The 25,893-nt window shown below is 41.5% G+C and overlaps 1 protein-coding gene across 1 annotated transcript; it reads left to right on the forward strand.

Moving 5' to 3' along the window:
- Positions 1-776: 776 nt before the first annotated feature.
- On the forward strand, positions 777-12,231 carry LOC133266828 (epidermal retinol dehydrogenase 2-like). The gene is made up of 7 exons (XM_061448438.1): positions 777-882; positions 3,582-3,925; positions 7,058-7,189; positions 8,237-8,336; positions 9,485-9,629; positions 10,216-10,341; positions 10,896-12,231. Exons 2-7 carry the CDS (start codon positions 3,605-3,607, stop codon positions 10,987-10,989), a joined length of 918 nt encoding a protein of 305 aa, XP_061304422.1. The 5' UTR covers positions 777-882; positions 3,582-3,604; the 3' UTR covers positions 10,990-12,231.
- The last annotated feature ends 13,662 nt before the right edge of the window (positions 12,232-25,893 follow it).

Here is a 25,893-nt window from a genome sequence, read left to right on the forward strand (position 1 = left end):
CAAGCCCAAGTCTCCTTCACACCCTGGAAAGGGTACCACCCTGGAAGGGCCACGTTCACCCCAGTGAAACCCCTTCCGTGCAGCATGGCTTCACATGGCCAGGTTATCTCATCATACCCAAAGCATACCCTCGGGTGCAGATCTTACGCAGAACAAGCACACAAAGCATAGCGGCTTGTTTACACGGGCTTCCCTAAATCCTATACTTCCCAAAGCTCAGTACTGCCAAACCGGTTCCTCCAGATTTCCTCCGAGGCCGCCGCGTGCCCTATCCTCACTCTGGCACCGTTCCAGCCGCCACACACGTCTTTCTGAGCTCCTCGCCGCACAGTAAGGATCGTTCCTGCACCAGCCCCGCAATACGCATCTAGCCCAGCCACACGAAACCCGCCTGCTCCCAGCGATCATCTCTCCAACAGAGACTCTTCTCTTCAAGATCGAAAGCACGTTATAAATGGTGCTACCTTTAAAGTGGAGAGAGCTGCCCGATAACCCCCGCCCAACACGTTGCTTCGTCCTTGAGCCCTGAGCCCTTCCCCCGGCCTTAGCCTCAGCCTCAGCGAGGAGCCAAGGGGCCCCGTAAGCCCCGACCGCCGCCCCAGACAGCAGCTCCCCTTCCCAACGCCAGCCCGAACAGCGGCAGCGGAGCTCCAGCTCGGCTTCCCGGCGCCGGCAGCGCATCGCCCTTTCTTTCCGCCCCGCCCCCGGGCTTCCGGTCAGCCCCACGCCGGGGCGGGCAGGCGGTGTAAAGGTTGGCCCGTCCTCCCCACCCGGTTCCGTGGTGGTGCTTGTTTCCTCCTGCTGCAACCTCTCGCTCGCCGCGGGGCTGTTAGCGCCGGTCAGGTGGGGTGCCTTCTGTGTCCTTCAGCTCCACAGGCAGAGGTACCCGCGGCTGTCCCGGTGCTGGGGAGGTGGGGAGCGTGGGTCCCGGGGGTGAGAGAAGGTGGTGAGCGGGTCACCGCTGCTCAGAGCTGCCCGTGCGGTTTGGGGCTTGAGTGGTGTCAGTGCGGTTAGCAGAGGAGAGTAGGGCTGCCCAGCGGCTTGCGGGTGGTGAGGAGGGTATCGTGGCACAGGACCAGTACGGTTCTGGGGAGACCCAACCCTAGAGACGCAATGAGTAAATTCATGCTTGCCAAACTCCACTCAGATGACTGGGTGAGCAACCTTTAATCCCTTTGGGTAGTAGAAGTGTTTTGTGGTTCAGGTGCCAGCCTTAATGCTGCCCTTGTGTTTCCTGAGCACTTGGGAGTCTGCAAGAGCCTCTCGGCTGTAAACATTAGCACACCTACCAGCAAGTCTGTGCTGGCAAAGTTATTTGTGCTTGGAAAGAAATCTGTGTGATAAGCTATTGTAAATCCTCTGATGCTTCACTACAATATAAAAACGCTCCATAGTTATGTCTGTTTGGGTGTAGCATATTAAAAAACAATGCATGGTATCAGAAGGGATCTGAGATCTTTATTTGTGCTGATGGTACCCTTGGTTAATTCACCTGTAAACAGATCCCTGCTTGCTCCAGTTGAGGAGCCAAAATCAGCCTTGGCTAATGTAATTGTCTATGGATATGCTTGGTTACAGTAGCTGTGTAATTAGCAGTGCTAATGCAGTGAGAATGGAGGACACTTGGCCCAGTCAAAGCTGGGCTGGCAAGAGATGTGTCAGTGGGAATTAAGCATCTCATTGAAGGATGCGGAGTTGGTGATCTAACAGAAAGTCCCCTGTGGTCTGTATGCCTAAACCAATTCTATTTCTCTAAAAGAAAGTCGGTACTTCCCTAAGATTTAATCAGCCTCTGCCCTGTGCAAACCTAATTCATTATTATTTTGCTTAATAAATTGCTAACCCAAGTTCTAAACTGGGTTTAGGTCAAATTGTGTATTATATTTTGAAGGTAATTGCTGCCCTTAGTTTTCCATAGGGATTAACTACAACATTCTTATCTATTTCAGAGATACCAGTCTGCTTTCAGAGTGTGTTGAGTCAGTGTACTCAAGTTAAATTCAGCAACTACTTATTTATTGCTTCTGTTTTAGGTCCAGCAAAGAACTCTGTTTCCAAAAACTTGCAGGTTTCTTGATGCACATGAAATTTAGTAACACTTTTCCTGTACAGCTCTGGTTTTGTTTATATCTGTAGCAGCTCTATGTGAGCTTACTGCAGGAAATGTCAGTGTTGGCTCTAGAAAAATATTCCTGTGCTGATTTGATGTTTCTTCCATTTCTTACTGGTGTTACTGCCTCTGCACGCATTTTGTCCCTTTTAAAAAGGGAACAAAAAAAAACCCTTATCCTGTGGCTTCTCTTCAGAAAGAACTTGTTTCCCTACCCACTAAGGTTTGATGAATGCTTTTCTGTTATTGGAATGTTTTTGTTATGTCCTAATGCTTCTGACAAGAAAACTCCCTGAAGTAATTTGCTGTGTTTCAGCAGAGGCCTGTCCCTTTTCAGGTCTTTCCTTGCTTCCTATGTATAAAGCCAGAGACTCATGATAACACCTGTATGTCCACATGCTGAATTTCATGAACTTTGCTCAGAATAGCAGAGATCTAAGTAACTTATCTCTTTGGTACTTGTCAAACATGATTACCTATACACATAGATAGCAGTGTTAACTAAGAGATGTGCTCAACCTGGGAATGAAGTGCTAAAGGTTGAAGTGTAAGTCCCAGTGTGCTCTACATTTAGCTGAGAAGGAAGATATTAATCCATAGTTAAACCACAGTTAGTCAATAGCATTCTTTCAAGGACTTAAATTCCTGCTTTGTGTAAGCATTACTGACGAGTACAGATTTTGAAGTTAACGCATACCTGAGATTCAAGCCCATGACATTTGCTTAATGCAGGAAGGTGAAGAGAAGAAACTCTATAGGTTTGCAGTGTGTCCCTAAACAAAAAACTATTCAGTTTTAAAAGTAGGCTCTCCTTCATAATAGTAGTACTGGTAGTTTGTAAGCAAATAGTGACAGCTAGGTGTGGTTTGGAGGTTTTTAAGCATATTGTATTCTGAAGCTTCCTATGCTGGCAGTTTGTCAGCAGGGTTGAGGCTGTGACTTGGTCTGCATATGATTTCTTAATTACAAGGAGTGCCTACAAAGCAAAAATGTCATAGTTCTAAAAGGAGAAATTTTTCCTGACCTGAAGAACTAGCCTGTGAGCTCTGAAGTTGTTTGATCAAGCTGTAAGGTTTGATTGGTAATTGCCATGAATTTCTGCTTAAGATGTTCAGGGTGTAGCCATCACTTTTTTGAGTTCACATGCTGACAGAGCAGAGATGTAAACCCATGACATGAGGAGTAGGGAATTGCTGAAGCAGATGAGGACAGGTGTCTCCTGCCTCTGCCAAATGTTAAATCAACTGTATGCTGTGTTCTGGAAGGCAGTTGAAGCAACCTGGTGATGATACAGGAGGGACAAATGTGTCTGATGTGCAGATACAAACCGATATAGCTTTTTGAAGCAACGCTCAGAAGCAGGCTACAGGAAAATATGTAGAATGGATCTGAAAATGCATTTTGAAATACTGATGTTCCTTTTTTTTCTCATTAAGGCTTAACCTGTCTGAAAAACATTTTCTTTTACCAGGTATCTGAAGAAATATTCTCAAGATGAACTTCTTCCTGGAAACACTCAAAGTCACTGGACTACTTGTCTATTACTTGCTGGAGTCACTAGTGTTCTCAATTGTGCCTAAACGGAAGAAGAGTGTTAGTGGTGAAATAGTATTAATAACAGGAGCAGGAAGTGGCATTGGGAGACTCTTATCCTTAAAGTTTGCCAACCTTGGAGCCACAGTGGTTCTCTGGGACATTAATCAAGAGGGGCTTAAGGAGACAAGTAAACTGGTCAAAGAAAATGGAGTGGTGAGAGTGCACTCCTATGTCTGTGATTGTAGCAACAGGCAGGATGTCTACAGGGTAGCTGATCAGGTAAGCATCATTTGTGGCTTTGATGCTATTGTAAGATGAGTGCATGCACATATGTATGGTAAGTTTTGGTGACTTCAAAGCAAGAGATTAAAGTGGATTGATTCAGAATGTACTTCACATGCTACCTTTTTCAATAATACTGGTTTTTAGAGTTGACTTGTGTACGTCTGCTCCTTTAAAAAGGGCTGGTTCTCTTTTTCAGTAGCTCATTTCAACTGAGGAGCTTCTCATTCATTCAATTACTGAGCAAGATCTTACTGGTGAAGTGCAGAAAATCGGTTTATTGAAGCTAAAGCAGTGTTTAAAGTGCTGGCAGGCTTTTTACCAAAAGTAAACCCTAAAGACCATACATTGTAAAAAGGATTAACTGCTTTGGCAGTTTTCAGATAGCTCCATGGCTGTGAATAGATGCTTGCAGGCCCACTTTATCAGCATTAATAAATGTATCCAGAAGTCTTACATATTTCATACTTTCCTTTCTGAAGAGCTTTGTAAATATAGCACGTGGTTAAATATTTTGGGCAGACAAGTAGAACTGCCAGAAGCTAAAATTGCTTAACGGTTTCCATTATAACAACCTGTCTTCATTTGCTTAACATGTTGCTAATCTTAACTGCTGGACTGGGAGACTTCCACAGTGAGTGTTTGCCTGAGGATGAATTCTTAAAAAAACAATAAAGATTCAGCTGTCTTCAGGAACATCTGTTGGCTGCGGTGGTGTTCCTCTTTTGGTGCTGCATAAGAAGCTTCAGCCTTCTGCATTTTTATATCTGCAAAAATGACTAGAACAAACTTCTTGATAAGAGGAGCTTGTGCATGACTTAAAGCTTGTTCGAGGGTGATGCTGTTGGTTTTGTAATGCTGGTCACCCTTGGTCCCCTGTGCAGCCTCATTATGCTGCCTGAGTTGCACAGCTGCTGTCCCTGTGGAGCAGTTGCACATGTCTCACCACAGCCCTGCAACTGTGCTTCCTGCTCAGCTGGAAGCAGTGGAGGAGGGAGTATTCCAGTGTGAAGGACACTGGAATGAAGAAGGTAGAAAATAACCTTCAGTTTTCAGGACTCAAGGGCTAGCCATTCTGTCCCATGGAGGAAAGTAATAGCAGAGCCATTCTAGCCAAACAGAAGAGGGTGTAGCAGAGTATGTAATACGGATTTGGGATGACAAAACCAGAGGTAGACAGGAGCCTAGCACAAGAAGTGGTAAGAGGGTCTCAGTGCATGATTCCTCACTAAAAATCTTCTGTCAGCAGTTCATTAACAGCTAATCTGCTAATAATCCTCCTGCTGAGCCACATAGAAGAAAAGACCCTACTATGGTTATTTCAGAAATGTCATGCCCTACTGACAACTGATGTAGAATCATACTGACAACTTTCCTATCTTAGTTGACAACAAGACTCTAGTATTGGTGCTTGGTGCCACTGTTCACTTAATGCAGTGCAGTAGACTTTGGATCATAGTGTTCAGTGTTGGGCTTTGCAAGATGAGGCAGCATGGTTCCAGGTTTTGTTCCCCCCGCCCTGTGATTCAGCTTCACACAAAGATTTGGAGTTTTGCAAGACTATAGTGAACTAAATTCATGCACACAGGGCAGGATATGGTTGAAAACTTTGTGCCTATTAAAACAATCTCAAAGCCAATACAAAATGTATGTATACCTTAAATACCTGCTTCTGGTACTTCATGAGCCACAGAGAGACCTGGAAATAGCCATTCCACTAGGAAGAAAACCAAAAAGCTCTGCACATGGTGGTGTCCTTGTTCCTTTCCTGTACCACCAGGATGAACAACAGTTTTTGGCTGTCAGGAAACTTAATTATAATATCCTTGTTCCAGAAGTACCCAACCCCAAAAGGAATGTGGCCTTCTTTGACCTACTCCTCCCTCCCTTGACTTCAGCTGAACTTTTAAGAATCTAGAGCTTTGAAAGAGGGAGTAACTCTATGGGTATTTTGATCCTGCTACTTTTGAAGAACCAGAAATCTTTTCCTCATTATGTTGCAAAATGACATCTGGGTTCACATTTACTTCCAGGATCCCCTGCATATTATCTCTTTTGCTTATCCATTGTCTTTTCTGCTTAGTCAAGATGACAGCTTGCAGCCAGTTTTCCTCTTTTCTCAGAATGCTTTCCTTTGCAGAGGAGCAACAGTAGAAGCATGCTTCCTGGTGGTATTTTGCGCTGCCTATAGAACACCCGGTGCTTTCTTCCACCTCTTGTAGGCAGTTTGGAGGGGTTTGTGGTTCTTAGAAAGCTGTTTTGGGATGGTCTTTGGGAACTGTGGTAACTGCTCACTACTAAACTTCAATATAAAAGCATAAATATAAATGCAGAAACAAACAAGAAATAGTGTTTGTACCTCAAAAAGATGTTTAATAAGATCAGCTGGAACATACTTTCCTGCACTGCACAAATGGGGAGGTTTAGAGCTTTGGCAAGCTCACCTCTTCCAGCAATTAGGGGAAAGGCTCAGTAAAGGTCTCCTAGACTTTGCCTCAAAGCAGAGTGGGGAAGCCTGGGCTGAGTGTCTTGACAATCAGCAAAAGACTCGAGTACTGTGCAACTTCAGCCTTCAAGTTGTATGGCAGCACTTTTTCTGTGCTCAAGTTGCTCTGTGGAAAACATAAGAGGGTTTGAATATAATGCAAGGAACCTCCCAAGTGAACGTTTAGATATTGGAGCCCTCATGTATATTTGATGTACCTCATCCTGGTGAATTTGCATGAGTATCTATGTACTGTGCCTCACCGTGTGGCATAAGAATGGCCTTGTGAGCAGGATTGCCTGTTGGTTTTAAGATGGTTCACTATATCGAAATACTTGTGTTAATTAAACTCTCTGCAGTAGAAACTTGTCTGGAACAGTCACAGCAAGAAGCAGAGCTGCTGAAAGCAGAAGCCTATGTGGAGCTGTTGGGCTTCATACCTCCAAACTAATTCCAGTTGTGAGCTCGGCTCTGGAAAGACATCGGGTGGGAACATGCAAGAACCTGAGATGTTTGCATCTGTAACAAGCATAAGAAGTTCAAGTTGATACATGTTATGTTTCTGTTTGTTATGTTTTCATATGTAAAACTTAGAAGGCATATTTTGTATTTATTGCATTATATCTCGAGGCTTTTCGTTTTAGGTTAAAAAAGAAGTTGGCGATGTTAGCATTGTAGTCAACAATGCTGGTGTTGTAACTGGGAAGAGATTTATTGATTCTCCAGATTCACTTGTGGAAAAAACTATGGAAGTGAACATAATGGCACACTTCTGGGTAATACCTGTACTTTGCATATACGTGCTAAGACATTGGTTAAACATGTTTTCAGTGTTAATTTTGCCTTTTGGAATTGAGAGAAATATGAAAGGATATATAGATCCTTGTAACTTCATTCAGAAATGATATGAGAAATTGCTTTCTATGGAAGTCTGTAAAATAAGAGTGCAAGAACAGATCCTTTGGGATCTTCTGGGGTATGTAGATAGAAGCAAAACTGTTTCATATTTAGAAATGCTCTTAAGATTGAAGTTTACCATTTGCTGAATTCTGAAGCTAGTCATAATCTCAAAATTAATAGTTATAATCTCAAAATCAATTGACATGAAGGAGGCTCAGCCTAAAAGTTGCTGCTGTCTGCTAACAGGGAAGTGTTCAGTTCTGCTTGTGTTCTAGTTGCTTTGTGGTTATAATAGTTTCAGCAAGAAATACCACATGTTCAGACAATGCTCTTAAGTGGGGCTTTTGTCCAAAATGAGTAACTTAATGTGCTTTTTCTTCCAGGGAAGGCAGGTCATCTATATGGTGTTCCTATCATAAATAATTGCAAAGGAGATATTAGAACATAGAATCATAGAATAGTTAGGGTTGGAAAGGACCTTAAGATCATCTAGAATTAAGATCATCTAGAACATGCTTCAGTTTCTTCATAAATAAATTTAATCACAAAGATTAAATGAATTTAATAGAAGGAAAAAGTGAAACTCAGAGTTTTGCCATTTTACAAAATTCACAGTGAACACTTAATTCTCATTTGAAGCATTGCAGTGCTGAGCTTTAGGCTGAAAGAAACTTAACAACTAGCTGAAGCTGTATGTTTAGCTTTCAGCAAGTTACATCTGTCTGTGGTGTTGAGGACAAACTGGCACTGGTGGGGCCTGGAAAGTCCCAGCTTTGTAGCTGAAGGTTGGAGTTCAAACAACAAACTCCTTCCCCCTTATTTAAACTGTAGGGCGAATTTCTTTATAAACAACACCTTCAGAATATTATAGCACATATCTTACTTAGTAACATATTTCATTGCAACTCTGACTTCTGTTGCAGACTTACAAAGCCTTCCTCCCAGCAATGATAGCCTCTAACCACGGACACTTGGTTAGTATTGCAAGTTCAGCGGGACTGACTGGAGTCAATCTTCTTTCAGGTGCTGTATTAAAGCTGTTATTCACCTAGAAAATTAGTCTGATTTAAACTCTACAATCAGTACTCATGAAAATAAATGCTGATTTTGAGTTTCTGTGTCTGCGTACAGGTCAAGTAAATGGTCACACTTTCAAACTAGCTGACCTTAAGCAGACCATTCCTTTCAAATGAGTTTTCACTCACAGTGCTGTGAAATAGGGTTTTCTGCCAAGGCAGTTAGAGGATCTAGGAGCCATGTAGAGCTTTGGAAACCAAGAACTTCAGTGGTACTAAAATTAACCCACAGGTATTTGGTAGGGAAGAGGCCATTTGGTGGTTTGGTTTTGGCAAGTATGTTCCCAAGCTAAGCAGAGCCCTGTACGGGCTTCCCTGATTCAGAGAGCTACTAAAATCCCGGTGTGGTGCAGAGGTGTGATATCTCATTTTGCATTCTCTGTCTCAGCCATTCATTCAAGACAGCCCACACAACGATGGAAAGAAAGTGTTGAGATTAGGGTAACTCAGAAGGCATTTTGAAAAATGTATGCAAAGGGGGAGGAAAATGAAATAAGGTGACATAGCAGTAAAACAAGTGTAGCTTCAAGGCATTGATAAGACAAATCGAGTTTGGAGTTGAAACCACATTAGAGTCTTGAAAGCTTGAGTTTGATGCAAGAAGCTAGTGCATGAATTCAAAGATAAGGTCTGGTATGAAAAGGTCATTTCATTTGCTGTTGTTCAGTAGAGAGTGGAAAGGTGATTTGCTGGGATGTGGTGAGAAACCCTTTGTCTGCCAGTCTAGAAACAACAGTTAACTCAGGAAGGGGAAAGTAAAGGAGTGAGTCACATCAAAGTCAAATTTCATTTGTAACTTAAACCTGAAAACAGTTGCTACTCTGTTGTAAAGTATTTTATTATTGGACGGTAATTTCCTGCAGGTACTGTGTATATATAATTTCTGTAGTAAAGTGTAGTAAAGTTGATACTGTTAAAAAACAAACGCCAATCTGTGGTGAGATAGTTTACTTGCTAGAACATAGTTTTGTCCCAGTTCTCTGTTATGTTACAGCTCCTGTGTGTGTATTCAGTGGCAGGACTTACTGAACCTGTTTAGTAAAGTTTAATTAGTAGATTAAAATGTTTAACTGCAATGTTTTGTTTATTTTACAGATTACTGCGCAAGTAAATTTGCAGCTGTTGGTTTTGCAGAGTCAGTTAATCTAGAGATGAGAAGACTGGGAAAGACTGGTGTTAAAACCACAATTGTGTGCCCTTACTTCATAAACACAGGGATGTTTGATGGCTGTAGCACTAAGTGAGTAAACCTGTGTGAGGTTTTTAATGCAACTTGCATGATTAGTATTTTGCATACTCCTATTTCCTTATGAAATTCATGATCTAGGCTTTTCTCTGCTTGTGTTATTTTTAGGGCCTCAGGTGGGTGTTAACAGTGCTTATCCAGTGAGTGGGCAACCCAAATGGCAAAGCCCTTGGTACTTTGATATTCATGTAAGCTGAAATGTGAAACTTAGTTGGTGTCCTTTCCTCTGCAGAAGCCAAATGCTCCAGCTGCCCTCTCTGTTTTCTAAACCCCCATTTGCCTCCTGAAATCAGTGGCATAGCTTTGCTAGAATGTTTGTATAATGACAGAATTTGAGGAGCTGAATAAAAGCCTGTTGTGTCTTAATATGAGGACTGCTTGTGTTACGAGAAATCATGCAAGGGGAAAGTAACAGTGGCCACTCACTCTCTACCGTAATGAAGGTTCTATTGTTCATAGGATTTGTGGTATTTATTTCTTCTTTTAGTTGACTAGCTGCAAAATTGAGACTTTTTGAGTAAAAAATTTGCTTTCTGAATCCAAAGCAATTTGTTACAGTAAGAAATGCCTTCTCTTCCAGGTGGCCACATGTGCTTCCCAATCTGGAGCCTGAGTATGTGGCTGAGAAGATAATCACCGCTGTTCGGCGGGACCAAGAAATATTGCTGCTACCGCGTGTTCTTTATTTCTTTTTTGCTTTGAAAAAGTAAGTTATGCCTCTCCTTCTTTCCCTCTCTTCTGCCCAGGTCTGTTTCAGCTATGTGCTTGACTAAAAGTGCCAACCAGGCTTCCACTGGGACAGAACTTACTGAAAATTCACACCGATGTTTCTGGAGTTCTGTCTTTTTTTTTTTTTCCTCATCTCTAGGGGTTCACTCTACCCTTGGACCACAGAACAGTGACAGGAATGTCTGACTTTGACCTGCTGACTCCATTTGCTGTAGTTTTACTGTGGGCTGTAGAGACTAGGCCTGCTTCTTAGTAACTGCATATCTGGTGTCTTGCTCTAGCATTAGGGCACTTCTGACTGGTGCAAGCCAGACTGGGGAATTGATCTGCCTAATAACTCAGGCTGCCAAGGGAGTGTAAGGGATATTTTGAGAGGACCAGTGGTAGTATATTCTAGAGAGAATACTGTCTTTGCTAGTATTTGCCAGGTAAAACTAATTCTGTGATAAAAATGCAGAACTCTACTAATGTCTGTTCTGGTTTGTTTATTTGTTAATGTTCTTTCTTCTTTTCAACTTCCCTGTCTTACAGCATCCTACCAGTGAAAGCTTCTGTTCTCCTTATGGAGTATTTTGGAACCCTCCATGTCATGGATAACTTCAAAGGTCGAGCAAAGAAGGACTGAAAAAGCACAAGATTCAGAGACCAGCAGCTCTAAAGTGGACCTTGCTGAAGGTGGTGGTGGTAGGAAAGAACTGTTTCTCTAGCAGCTGTGAACTGAAGGAGCCTCACCTCTCATTAGTAACAGGTTTTAAGAAAATTGCTTTTTAGTTGGCTCTTAATCAGTAGCTTTCACTCAAACTATTCATTTTTAATCCAGTGAACTGTTTTCTTTTCACCTTATTGTGAAAATACATTAACTGAAATTAGTCCTTTCAGTTATGTCTGCTGTAATGCCTTAAACATGATCCTGCATCACAGACTAATACTTGGCACTTCTGTGGGAGAAGGGACTGAGAAACCACATGTATTTGGCAGGGAGCCAGGAAAGCCTCTTGTAGACCTGACTTCTCACTATCATTCACTGAAATGTGAGGAGGGGCAGCACTGCTGGTGCTGTTGCCATTCGCTGGTAAGCTGAGAAATTCAAGAGCTTCCTGAAACAACAGATTTGAATTTATACAAATGGAAGCTTTGTGAAATGAAAATATGTTCTGTGTTGGTGCAGAAACAGAAACATATATCAATTTTTGGAGGTGGTGATCTTGGGACTCACAGAGGGATTGCTGTGAAGTCCTAACAAGAAGATGGTACATGAAGTGGCAGAGCATCTCAGTTGTGACAGCATCGTGTCTGACAGCATGAAGTACAATGCAGCTCCTGCAAAGGAATCCTTGGTTTCATGACCATTGTTTGAAACTTCAAATAGTCTCTAAAAAAAAATGACTGGGTTCCAAATTTGACTGGGGTGGCTGCATTGGTTTGACAGTTGCTGATTCAAAGACAGTACAGAACATGGTATTTTGTCGCCTGTTGTTTCTTTTCCATGTGAGTTCATGTTCCTGTGGTACAGAAATCTTACTATCCTGTAATGCTTCAAAGCACAGAGAATGTAATTTTTCTTGTCACTAACTTGATCCTCTGAGTAAAACTGGGAAGGAAAACAACAACAAAAAAGTAGCAGCTGAGATACAGGCTCTATTATTATTTACTTTATGGATTTGGAAATCATACCCCAGAGCAATAGGCAGCTGCTTGGAAACTGGTCTTCATGGTGATGTGATCTCATCTGAGGAAGGAGCCAAGCAGATTCCTCTTTTCTGGTAACTTTCCTGGGGCAGTTGATGCTCACCTGTGTGGACTGTGTGCCTCAGTAAGCAGCTGTCCAAAACCCTAAGCCTTCTAAAATAAATCTTTTAACAAAATAGCTTCTCTGACTGAGTTCTTCTTCCCTGTGACAGTCCGGTTTGGGTTCACAGCTATCAGATATTCTAGTGGAATGCAGAACTACTGTGTCTCTGGTGAGGCTTATGAGGATCACTGAAGTTTCAAAAGGTGGGGGAGCATTACAGGCAGTGGCTTTTGTCCACTCACTGTGTAACACCCTTTCTCTGTAATCCTAGGTATCTCCGTCTTAACAGATTTTTTTTCTGCTTGCCAAAGCCACCAAGCTCACATCCTGATGTTATGAAGATAGCATATACCTGAGGAAAATAGCTTTGTCTGGGGCAGAAAAGTAGAAAACTCCTTCACACCTTCTTCACTTGCCCTCAGCAATATTCACACTAGGAATAAGAATGTTCTCATGCTTGGGACACAGATGGATGAAAAAGGTATGACAAAGGCAAAGGCTGTGTGCCAAGGTGCCTTGCAGTGTTGGGTCTGCTGGGTACTTACTGCTTGATCAAAACAAACCTTGATTATTGGTACAGCTCTGTTGAGAGATGTCGCCCTTATCGAAGGTGGTGTGTCTTGAGGTCCAGTGGCAGCATTCCTGGCTGTGGCACAGAAAGGAAAATTAACAGAGCCAGAACATGAGCAGCAGCTACAGCACTGCTGGCAGATGCCTCCAATAGCAAAAAGAGGTTTTGTCTGTTGGCACCATAAACTTTATGCCATGAAGGTGCCATGATTTAGGCTGTGAAACCTGTGGGGAGGAATCAAGTCCATGGGACCTGATGAAATCCATCCACAGCTCCTGAAGGAGCTGGCAAATGAAGCTGCTAAGCCACTGACCATCGTATTTGAAAAATCATGGCAGTCAGGTGAACTTCCCAGTGACTGGAAAAAGGGAAATATAACCCCCATTTTCAAGAAGGGGAAAATGGGTGACCCCGGGAATTACAGAGCAGTCAGTCTCACCTCTGAGCCTGGCAAAATCTTGGAGCAGATTCTCCTGGAAGGCATGCTAAGGCACATGAAAAACAAGGTGCTTGGTGACAGCCAGCATGGCTTCACTAAGGGGGAATCCTGCCTGACCAATTTGGTGGCCTTCTACGATGGGGCTACAGAACTGATGGACAGGGGTAGAGCAGTTGATGTCATCCACCTGGACTTGTGCAAAGCGTTCGACACTGTCCCACATGACATCCTTGTCTCTAAATTGGAGAGACATCAATTTGATGGATGGACCACTCAGTGGATAAAGAACTGGCTGGATGGCTGCACACAAAGAGTTGTGGTCAATGGCTCAATGTCCGGCTGGAGACGAGTAACGAGTGGTGACCCTCAGGGATCGGTGTTGGGACCGGTCTTGTTCAGCATCTTTGTTGCTGACATGGACAGTGGGATTGAGTGCGCCTTCAGCAAGTTTGCTGATGACACCAAGCTGTGTGGTTCGGTTGATACGCTGGAGGGAAGGAATGCCATCCAGAGGGACCTTGACATGCTTGTGAGGTGGGCTGATGCCAGCCTCATGAAGTTTAACCATGACAAGTGCAAGGTCCTACACCTGGGTTGGAGCAATCCCAGGCACAGGTACAGGTTGGGCAGAGAAGAGATTCAGAGCAGCCCTGCAGAGAAGGACTTGGGGGTGTTGGTTGATGAGCAAATGAACATGAGCCGGCTTCAGTGTGCGCTTGCAGCCCAGAAAGCCAACCGTATCCTGGGCTGCATCAAAAGGAGCGTGACCAGCAGGTCGAAGGAGGTGATCCTGCCCCTCTACTCTGCTCTTGTGAGACCTCACCTGGAGTATTGTGTGCAGTTCTGGTGTCCTCAACATAAAAAGGACATGGAACTGTTGGAACAAGTCCAGAGAAGGGCCACAAGTATGATCAGGGGACTGGAGCACCTCCCGTATGAAGACAGGCTGAGAAAGTTGGGTCTGTTCAGCCTGGAGAAGAGAAGGCTGCATGGAAACCTCATAGCAGCCTTCCAGTATCTGAAGGGGACCTATAGGGGAGCTGGGGAGAGACTCTTCATTAGGGACTGTAGTGATAGGACAAGGGGTAACGGGTTGAAACTTAAACAGGGGAAGTTTAGGTTGAATATAAGGAGGAAGTTCTTTCCTGTGAGGGTGGTGAGGCACTGGAATAGGTTGCCCAGTGAAATTGTGAATGTTCCATCCCTGGCAGTGTTCAAGGCCAGGTTGGACAGAGCCTTGGGTGACATGGTTTAGTGTGAGGTGTCCCTGCCCATGGCAGGGGGGTTGGAACTAGATGATCTTAAGGTCCTTTCCAGTCCTAACTGTTCTGTGATTCTATATATCCAAACATACATACATATATACTTCAATTATACTTACATGAAGTATAATATTAAAGTTTTGTTTGGAATCTGCCTGTAATATTTACATTCCTACATGTAAACAAACAGTTAGAGCTTCTGTGGTGCCTAATGAAAGTCTCCGTTTGTTAAAGCTTCATGCCCACGTACTCCATGAAATCTGTTTTAGAAGGCATACTTTGCCACAAGACTGATCTCCAGAATTCATACATTTTCACACCAATAGATCTATTAATTTTTAAACTCTAAACCAAATACAACATAAACGAAGAATGACTTGAGGTGAGGAAGGGACTCAGAAGAGGCGGTAGCTAAAATAGACTCTTGCAGAGACTATTTGAGATTAGAGAGTGCTAAAAGGTTTTGTTTGGTCCTAGTGGGGAACTAACTACCCTTCTTATTCTTTCCCTGTTGCATAAGCAAGCAAGAAGCTTTGACTTTGTTGGGATGCATTGACAATATCTGTTAATCAGGGGCAGAAACTTTCATCAACCAAATATTCATGCACTGCATCAGTAATGACTTACTAGCACTTCAAGATTTCTGGAAATTCCTTGGCTGTCATCCTATTACCACTCCCAAGTTGGACTATAAGGAGACTTGGATAGAAAATACTAAAAACCTTTTATTTTGTCTGTAGAGAAAGGACTGCTATAAACTGATGGATGTTATGTTAGAGCTTTTTAAAGACTACCAAGATGAATTGATTGAGAAGGGAATAAGAAATCTAATAAAAGAAATAAGATCCCTCTTAACAAAAGCCATGGGAAAATCTGATGGGGAAAAAAAAATACTACCTGTAAACTTACATACACATATATTATGCTTAACTTTATTTTACAGTTAATAGAATGGTAAATAGTTGACTTCACTAGTCTGAGAATTCCATCACTAAAATGGCTGATAGTTTGAAAATGAATTGAGAAAGATCAATTCATTGGTCTTTGTGATTTCGTATTTGCCTAAAAACCAGCAAATCACAGACAGTACAATGCTGACAATACTTGTTTGGCTCTAAGAAATATTTGTGTGTGCTGTCATGAAACTGAGCACACAGCAGTGGCTTTCCACTGAGGTTGGAATGTTATTAAGAGTACAAAATATTAATGTCATTTAGAGATGTATGTGTACCCTTGCATTTGTTTTTCTGTAAATATTTGGATATCTGCATTCTGCAAGTGGTGATGTTCTGGAACCTCAAATATCATTAAGTCCAATGTCTGCTATTCCAGACAATGGAATATTGTTTAATATGAAAGATGTGGGATGTTAATGAAAAAATATGTGAAGGAATGCCTTTGAGTAAACATATCTGTTTCTCAAACAACATGCTTATCATAAGACTAATTTGAAGGCTTATTGAGAGACAGTAAGCATGAGCAAACCTGGCATGCTGGTTCTTTCCAATGTTAACAAAGACTTGGAGATGATCTCACAATGGCTGCTTGCTTGTCAGCAGGAGTGGTTGGTGCTACTGTCGCTGAGAACAGGCGGCTGCCTTACACACTAAACTTTGACTATTGAAGAAGGTACTGATATTGAAAGAAATAGCCAAAAAGACCCATTGAGCACATTAGTTAGAAATTACTGTGGTAACTAGCATTGATTTGTAACTCACAAATAGTCTCTGTTTGTAAGGACATTTAGACTCACTTGACAGTGACAATAGGTTCTCCATGTTTTTCTCCCTAGCAGCTGGTTGTACATGTGCATTCCCATAGAGATGTAGAGCCTGGCAAAGTTTTCCATGTTGATTTTAGTTTTAGTTCTGTCTTTCTCCACTATTATCAGTCCAGAAAACAGTCATTTGAAACAGCAAGATTTCAGAATATTTTTCTAAATCACATTTCCTTTCAGGAACAATCTGGTTGGAAATACTCCATTACTTTCCATGCCACCAACTGGAAAACAGTGAAATGTCCATGATCAGTATTTCTCCAGTTACACTGTACATTAGCTATTCACTGATTGGTTTTCTGTTTAAGAAAGCTTTACAGCCCCATCATGAACACACAGTTGCACAGGGAAGCTTTTTATTGAACAAGATCTCAACAGGGATTGTTGAAGTCACACTAAAATCTGTGCAACCACCTCTAATTGCAGCGAGTCTAGATGTGCAAGCAGGAAATTCTCCCAGCTAGGCAGAAGAAGACAATTTTATTGCTAGTCTGCCTTGACAGCTCATGGTTGCTTGAGGAAACTGAGCCAAGCTATCGCTTTTAGCATTGCAGGTGATTCACCAGCAGCTGAATCATCCCTGTCCAAGGTTATTACATCCAAAACCCAGGGAGGAGGGGCAGCTGGGAAAAGGAAACACAACAAATCTTCCTCCACTAATTCATGCCATCTGGGAGTGACAGCCCATAGGCCTGCAGCTTTATTTGCAAAATATTGTTTACAGTTTTTATTACAAAGTCCATAGGGAAAAAGACTTAATTTTATTTAACAGCTCATCATCATTACACAAACTGTTGTTCTGGATTCAGCTTCAGAAAACAGGAAGCAGTACTCATAAGATTGGTTTGTCAGGCTGTTTTTTTGCAGACTTTTGTTGTTAAAGGAACAATTAGATGGGAAAATTGGAACTGAACTCACTGTCATGCAACTGGAGTCTTTCAGTGTTAGAGGTCTTTCTGGTGAGCCACAGAGGATATGAGCTGTCGCAGAGTCTTGACTCACCACTTTGTTTGGTGGCAGCCCAGGCTTACACAGGAGGTCTCTTGACCTAAATGTTCAAAACTGAACAGAAGGGCAGCAGTCACAAATGGTTATCTGTGAGCAGATGCCATGTGGTGCCTGTAGCTCACATGTTCCAGTCCTTGCACAATCACTTTGCTAAAGTGTGAAATTGCATAAGACCAGTCATTAACCCTACAGAAGCTGTTCCTGCTGGGTTAGCAGATCTGATGAGCTAGTGAAAGATCCAGCAGGTGTGAGACCTGGCAGAAGGCTGAAGATGAGACTGTCTTAAGCAAGGGGATGGGGTAAAGGCAGCAGGGTCTATGCCATCTGACAATGGTGAGCTGTTAGCTACAATTTAACAAACCTCACAACATTCCGTTTACTGATTTCACATACTACTTAACAGAAAAAAAAAAACCAAAAAAAACAAATCAGTAATATTTAGTTGCTTTCTGTCTCCTGAAACCAACAATTAAAGACCAAACTTTGCAAGATAAAAGTACACAGTGGATTATTCATTAACCCATAGTGAAGGAAAAGCAAATTCACAGGCTGTGTAATGCTTCAGAACACTTGGCTACATTCAAAATATGTCTCGAAAAACACTTTGATCTGTAGTTTCCATGGAGAAGGATCATCTACTGTACTTCCACTCTGACCATGCAGTGTGGGTTCAAAACAGTTCCTACCGTCAAGGGTGGGGGTGAAAGGAGTGGACACACTTGTCTTCTCAATGGAAAGGTAAACTTTGGCTTCACCTCAGGACAAGAAAACTGGATTAGAACTAGGCTCCAGGTTCCCAGATTAGCTCAGTTTCTATGAAGGAAGCATGAGTGAAGGCAAAATATTCCCGTATCTTGCCGCTCTTTTTCCTCAAACTTTCCCAGACAGAAGGAGTCAGGAATTTAGCATATGGTGCAAGTTCTTAAGGTATAAAAACATTACAAATGTGATAGGAACAGTTAAAGGTGAGGATTTGAGATGTAACAAGTGGTTGGGCATTTCCATACTATGAGTATGGCCTGAGACATAACCAGAGGGCCAAGAATCACAAGGAAGACACACTGCCTAAAATCACAGCTTTCAATTCTGATAGCTTCATCTAAAACTCACAATGCTTGAGCCTGTTATATATTTATTTTAAGGCAGATTTTACACTGGCAATAAAGCCCCTCTTCTAGAGGATTTTTTTGCTTTTAGGTAAAAACATAGTTGCATTATTAAATACTAAAATCTGCAAATACTCTTCAAGTATTCTTTTTCTTCCATTCTGTTTCCGCTTGCTTGAATTATCCTCACAAATGATACCTAGCTTAATAATATCCAAATAGTTTACACAGGTCTCAGAGAAAGGGGGGAGGAATGTTTGCTCCTAGTTTTGAGAGCTAAAATGTGATTTCTTCTCCAGAGGGAAAACATGCCCATGACCATACACATGCAGTGAACACTGACATGTAAATGCCTTCATAGATGTGTGCTGGTTTCCTCTCTGGTGGTGGTGTGTGGCTTTTTGTTTGATTTTTAGGGGAATGAGGCCTAGAATTTTGAACAATGAAACCATTGGTATAAGTTTACCTGGAAAAATACCTGTCTTCATAATAGGATTAGAGATGGCCTCTCCAGAGGAGCCATTATAGTTGTGATCCTTGCATCACTTTTTTTTTAGCACAGCTGGCAGAATGTGATTTGTGTGAGGAATCTGACAGTTGTTTTTCTCTTCTGATTAATAAAATCAAAGGTGTCCTTGGTAGCAGGGCAAAAATCAGGGAGGACATAAGGAGCAATGAGCTACTGCCTGATGTCTTTTTTGATTTTATCTCAAGAATTAGGTTTTGTAGTACCTGAGGAAGAAGGTTCTGAGGATATGATCTGGCTTCTCGGTAACAGAAAAAAAAAAATACTTTGGCTTCCTATTACTGTCTTTACTGAATCTAAATACCTTTTAACTCTGCTGAGTTGCCAGAGGCTGTGGGCTCTTTATTTCAATGTTTATATATGAAGCAAATCTTCACCCATGCTGCTTGCTTCACCCCCAGATAAGTTGTTAGGAGCAGATAACACACCTGCTAGTAAGCAGGATGTCACACCTGGGTCTCTTTCAAACAGCTTTGATTCTGTTCAGCAGAGAGAGAACATTTCACAAGGTTATCCTCATTTACAGCAACTTGTGACATTCTGAGGTTCATTCAAAAGAAGAATGTCTAAACTCCTTGATGCGAACAATGTGTTTTCTTACTTGTAACTGGTATTTGAGAGTTTAAGAGTTTCCCATCCATCTCACAGAAGTAATCTTATTCCCCCCAGTCATCCAGAAGGGTTCAACACTGAAGCTCAGTCTTTACAGTCTGCTAACAGGTTCTCTCACATCCATCAGTGAAACTAATGAGCATTCACATGTGTGTAAGTTGCCAGCTCAGATCTTTAGGAGAGGTTGTGTGGATGCTTCTCCATGAATCAAGGCTAGTTTATGGATGCAATGACTGAAATATCTTCATTGGGTTATATTAGTGGATAACACTGTTAGAAGAAATACAAGAGAAATAAAAATATAGTGAGGTTATTGAAGGAAAACTACTTGGTGGTGTTTCATTTATTTTGTAAGTGTCCAGAATTTTTTAAGAAAGTGCTCTTAGGAGTCTTTTTTCCTGTCGTCAGAGTTGCCGAACTTTAAAAATAATCAAATTGAAACAAAATATGCTTCTAATTTTAAGAGAACCAAATCAAAACTCCTTTTTAACTAAAACCATGTGATTAGGAAGGAAACAAATATTGTTTCAGCTTCAGAAACCAGGAAATGATGGCTCAGTCTAAGGAATATGTGTATTAAGAAACATAAAATTAACTTGGCAAGCAAATACCCAAATGCTACTGTTTCAAAATAAAACTATTTTCTAACTCACTTTGCTAACAAAACTCTTATTCCAGAGGCTGAAGTGGTGGCATCTAATATTGGTTTGCCTGATTATTTTGCATAACATCAAGAAAAACTTATTAAACCCTACCTAAGAAAACAGAGTAGTCAGCACATGCTGGGGAATGAAAGCAGAAGCGATGGGTTAGGGTGGGATCATGGGCAGTGAAAGCAGATGCCTTACTCTAATAAAATCCACACTAAGGACCCACCTTCATAATATGATGTAGAACTGTCATTCTGGCAGCCTAGTAAGCTGTGTTTAGCACTCAGAGAGTGCTGCCTACCCAGAAAGAGCAGGACATACTAGACAATAGCTGTAATGTAAATAAGGGGAATATAAACAAAGTCTTCTCCGATATCTCTTAAAGAAATCTGATCTTTATGCAGGTCAAGAGCTCGAGGTAAGGAGTGGAAAGCTATAACCTCTTTTTTTTTCTTTTTTTTTCCTTTGACCAAGTCATTTTGAGGTCATTTGGATAAATACTGCAGGAGTCAGTGTTATCAGCAAGCTGCCTGACAAAGACTCCGTGTCAGACAAAATCCAAAGCACATGATCTGTAATGTCTCATCCAAGACCCATTGTGACAGCATATCCCAAATCCCACGCACATCTTTCAGTAGGGAAAGTGATACAGGGAGGCAAATTCTGGCAGAAAAATTTCCATTCTTATGGTGCAATCATCTCTCTTTGGAGAAGTCACACTCAATTATAAAAAGCACCCAACTTTTGTGGTTCTCAGTCTTGATGGATAGAGATGACTTACTGTCCAGAAATGTTGAAATCTGTATTGAATATGGGCTTTTGAAAGAAGAACTCTGCATATGCCAAAGCATTCAGTATCCACAAAAGGGTTTATGCATGTGAATTTAACACAGTGAATGGCTCCTCTTGTTAGAAACTCCAGACATTAACTGTGAGGCTAGAAACAGAGTCCCAGGATGCTTTCTGGGGCTGTGAGAATTTCCTATTCCAGCCCCTTCAGGACACCTTATTACTTATGAAATGAAAAGCAGTGAAGGGGACATCCAAAATAGCTCATCTTTCTTTTGGCTTCAACATTTTTGAGTTTCAGGGATGGTTGTGTAGCACAACATGAATCCCTTCTTTCAAAATCTGGAGAAGCAGCAGCACTGCAGTAAGCACACTGCTGTACTCCTAGGGAGCTGCCCTTTTTCTGCCTTGAAACTTCCCAGTGCCACTGGCTTCACTCCTTCCCCTCCAAAACACAGCATGAACCAGATAGCTTAGTAAGCACCAAACTATACTGCACAAATAAATTTATTGGGAAAGTAGTTGATTTGGCTCCATCTAGTTCAATGAAAAGCAGTTTATTAAGTGAATTCACTTACCTAAATTTGCTGAATATGTTCTTGTAATACCACATGTCGAATGTCCCTTTTAAAGCTTGTGCAAGAACATCTGTGGACCTCCTGTGTCAGAAACATCTCATCAAAAGTATTAATCCTTCACTGAGCAGAAAATATTATTTCACTTGGGTTAGTGCAGAATTTAGCAATGTAAAAGTTGGACTAGAAATAAATCACAAGGGAAAACATGCACATAAAATAATTCTCTGTAAGTGAATAGCAGTTCTAGACCTGATAAAGGATGCAAAAACCCCCATAAATGAATCCATTAACATTTTAAATTAGCAAATTGCTCTGATTTTAGAAAGTGTCAGTTTCTTGCTGCTTTACAGAGGCAAACTGGCAGCAATAATCAGCAACAACTGACCTCATGAGCACATTCACATATGACCAGCGTGCATTTCCAGACCTGTATAAAAATCAAGCATATTAGTACCCATTTGGGTCAAACTGAGCATGAGGTTTCCCCGACGCAAGGAGCAGCTGGCTGTTTGCAAACATCCAGCTTTACAGCAGCCTTTCCGGCAGGCTGATATCCTGCAGCTGCCAACTGGAGGAGTCCTAGAGAGATACTGATGCTCTCTGCCAACTCCTGGCTGGCAATTTTTCTACACTGCAGAAAACCAAAGCACTTTGTGAACTCTTCTTGTCCCACAGCGACTCTAAAAGAGCTGAGGTGTTAAAGTATTTATTAACATAATTGATTCTCAGGGTTTTGAACATTAAAATTTAAAGGGCAGAAACCTGATAACTGCTTTTAATGCACAGGTAGGTAAAACCTATCAGTGAGCCTTTTCAGTTTTTTTCTACTCCTCATCCATGTGGGCTTACAGCACTTAATTGCAGTGTGATCATATCTGGTACTAAAATGACTGGCACACTGTCAAGAAGACTATTTAAACTGCCCAGTTGGAGATGCTAGGAAATTGTGACTCCTTCTAGGTTTTATCTGTCTGCCATTTCATACAATACAGCAGAGACTAAGTAATCCGGGAGGTTCCTGGAGCAAGTGGAAAATAACTTCCTGACACAGCTGGTGAGGGAGCCAACTAGGGAAGGTGCCCCTTGAACCCGTTGTTAGTGAACAGAGAACAAATTGTGGGTGATGTGATGGCTGGAGGCTGCCTTGGGCACAGTAATCACAAAATGAGTTTTCAATTCTCAGAGAAGTAAGGAGGGGGGTCAGCAGAACTGCTGCCTTGGACAAAGCTAGTGAAGGGTCTAGAGCACAAGCTGGATGAGGGAGCTGGGGCTGTTTAGGCTGGAGAAGAGGGGTCTCAGGGGAAACCTCATCACTAGCTACAACTACGTGAAAGGAGATTGCAAAAAAGTGGGGTTTAGTCTTTTCACCAAAGTTAACAAACAATAGAACAAGTGGAAACAGGCTGAAATTGAACCAGAGGAGGTTTATATTGGATAAAAGTTTCCTCACCAAAAGGGTTCTCAAGCACTGACAGGATGCCCAGGGCAGTGGTTGAGTCCCCAACCCGGTAAGCATTTAAAAGACGTGTAGATGCAGCACTTAGGGACAGTTTAGTGGTGGACTTGGCAGTGCTAGGTTAGTGGATGGACTAAATCTCACAAGGTCCTTTCCAACCTAAACTAATTGATAATTCTAAGAACCACAGCCTTTGTGTACTCACAGCTTTGAATACCTAAGTCTCTTTTTCAAGCACAGAAAAGACTTGCTTGACCTGTGATAGCAGCTGTGGCTTCAGCATTTGCTCCTTGTCTTTTGCTGCTCTCTCAGACACTCTACATGATCCCATCCAGCCCAGGGGTAGGAGTGTGGCTGCAGCTACACCTTGAGGTGCCCAGCGTCTAGCTGGGCCTAAAAGCAACATTTTTTCCTATTGCTGCTTTTCTATTTTGTAGCTGGACACACTCTCCAGGCTGAAGCGGTGCACCAGCTCCATTGTGAGGATCAGAAAGAGGCACCAGCTGGAGGGGCAGGAACAAGGAACTTGGAATGGCAGTTGCTGAAGGGATGCACTGAAAATATGACCATCAAGTAATATGGCACAATGAAAATAAGTTTGCTTTTAGTAGACTTTACAATCATTCCCCAGGGCTAAAGGAGTGAAATGCTTATTCCATAAATCCCCAAAAGGCCAAGGTGTGGACAAAGACTTGGTCCATCAGCACTGCTGGCTCCAAAGTGCAAAAAGTGCAAAGCAGAACATGAAGCACCAGGGGCTTTTGATATCAAAGTGTTTGGCATCCACAGACTCTAAATGTCTGAACACAGAGACAACCAATAGGCCCTTAAGGATCTACATTTTAAATCCTAGAGTCAAAGTGGTCCTTCCACCTTATATAGATGGGACCAGCCCAGGATCTTAAACTGTCATCTTTAACTTATTTAAGGAACTGCTTTTGTTTAGCTGTCAAGTAGAATACTAAACCACAGCATTTCTTAGACCATAAGTAACATCTGTGCAAATCCGTCCACCACTAGGAGACGTAGAGGCAAAGAACTGAAGACTGATATTGCAGGATACGGCAAATTCATAGCACACATCCTGCTTTAGGATCTCTCCTCTATCTTCAATCCATCCTGATCACTTCAACAATTGTTCGCAACTCCAGAACCAAGGACTGCTCAGGGTTCCACGTTTCATGGCAAGAAAAATTTTTTAGATGTGACAAAGAAATATTACCAACAGGCTGTCTCTGTGCAAACAGACTGCAATCTTTTATCATCAATGAAAAATGTTTAGATTCTTTAGGCTTAAGTGTTTGTAAGCTTGAACTGATTTCTGCTCTTAGTCTAGCTTTGTCTTAGAGCTGTGAATTGCTTTTAGTATATTCAGCGAGTGTCTCTTTCTAACTTGGACATTATCTTTTTTCCTCATTATACATCACCTAATTCATATTAAAGTTCTTCTCCCATTTTGACAGACACTAATTCAATTTTGTTGCATTCATATGAAATAAAAATCTGACCCCTGACCTATACAGTTCCCTAACTGTATAGTTTGCAGGTACTTAACATTATCCACCACTCATATTCAACAGCTTTTACTGAAAAGCAGTTAATGTTTTCTCTTCATCCCTTCCAGTAAATCTAGAAAAAGGGTTGCTTTTTAAAAAAAGTTTTGTTGATTTGTTACTATTTTAAATCTAGAGATCCATAGCACATGTGAAATGTTGTTTTGCAATGACTGAGAAGGGGTTATTCTTATTTTACAGGGCAATGGACAACATTAATATTCCCTGGCACAAAGGACAGGTTTTGTGCCAGGAAACTGTCACATGAAGTATTAAACAGAACATAAACACGGCATAGTGAAGGTGCTGAAGTACAGGAATTTAAGAGCATCTTTCCAAAAGAAAAGGCTGAATTAGGAAACCTTTAAGAGAAAAAATACAAAGTATATTGGAGAACATGTGAATTTAAAATACTGAGTGGTGAGAGATAAACATAAAGGACTGTCAGGCAAAGCTGCATGCATTTCTGTTCCACTGAGGATGTTAGACACAAGATAAACCCTTTGCTAGACGAGAATGAAACACACAATAGAGAAAAAGCTAAAACAGAAGACAATTATCTGTGGTAATGTCTGCTGTAAAAGGCTAAAATGTTTTCCAGGTAAAATAAGAGTTTGGCATTGACAGAAAATGTTAGTTACACAGCAGCTTCTAAACATTGCCCATAGCTTGTATCCACTAATGTGACCCAGAATAAATATGAAAGGAGGCAAAATGTTTTTGAAACTGTTTGAAAATGAAAGCAATGTTAAAGAAAACAACAGGGATTGAGCAATTTTCATTTTTGTTTCAAGTCTGTGTTCTGCCAAAATCACTTAAATATCAGGAAGTATGCAGTGCACAGCTGTTTATCAAAGTAAAATAGGTAAAGAGGTAGCCCAAGGGTAGGTAGACTTTTAAGAGAGCAGTAATTCATCAGCAATTAATGTTTGAGTTAAAAAAAAAAACAAACAACCCAAGCAACAACAGCAGGTTCTGGAACAACCTCTAGATAGATTCAAATTAGGGCTGGGGCTCCAGACAGAATCTATTCAAACTAAATGTTGCAAATAAACATGGAGGTTGTGAATATGACTAATCCTTTGTGGTATAAAGTACACGGAAGTTAATGCAAATACCACTATTTACTTAGAAGTGGAAAAACCCTAGATATGAAAAACGATTCTCAAAATTAATTTTAAAAGAGTCTTCTTAGGGAAAAATAGATGTGTGCCTTTCTTCATTGACAATAAGGATTATTAGTTTGGGGAAAAAAAAAAAAAAAAAAGAACCCACAACAAAAGAAATCTGTCCAGCTGACAGAAGAGCCATGCCATCCAATTTGTCTGATTTTGTCAGATATTATATAACAGATTAAGGAATTGCTCCCATAGACAGCACTGGGAGAAAGCATTTCATACTAAATGGCTC

Source organism: Pezoporus flaviventris, unplaced genomic scaffold, assembly GCF_033815535.1.
Source record: "Pezoporus flaviventris isolate CSIRO_AGI_PZ_B2104156 unplaced genomic scaffold, CSIRO_AGI_Pfla_v1 ptg000007l, whole genome shotgun sequence".
NCBI lineage: Eukaryota > Metazoa > Chordata > Aves > Psittaciformes > Psittacidae > Pezoporus > Pezoporus flaviventris.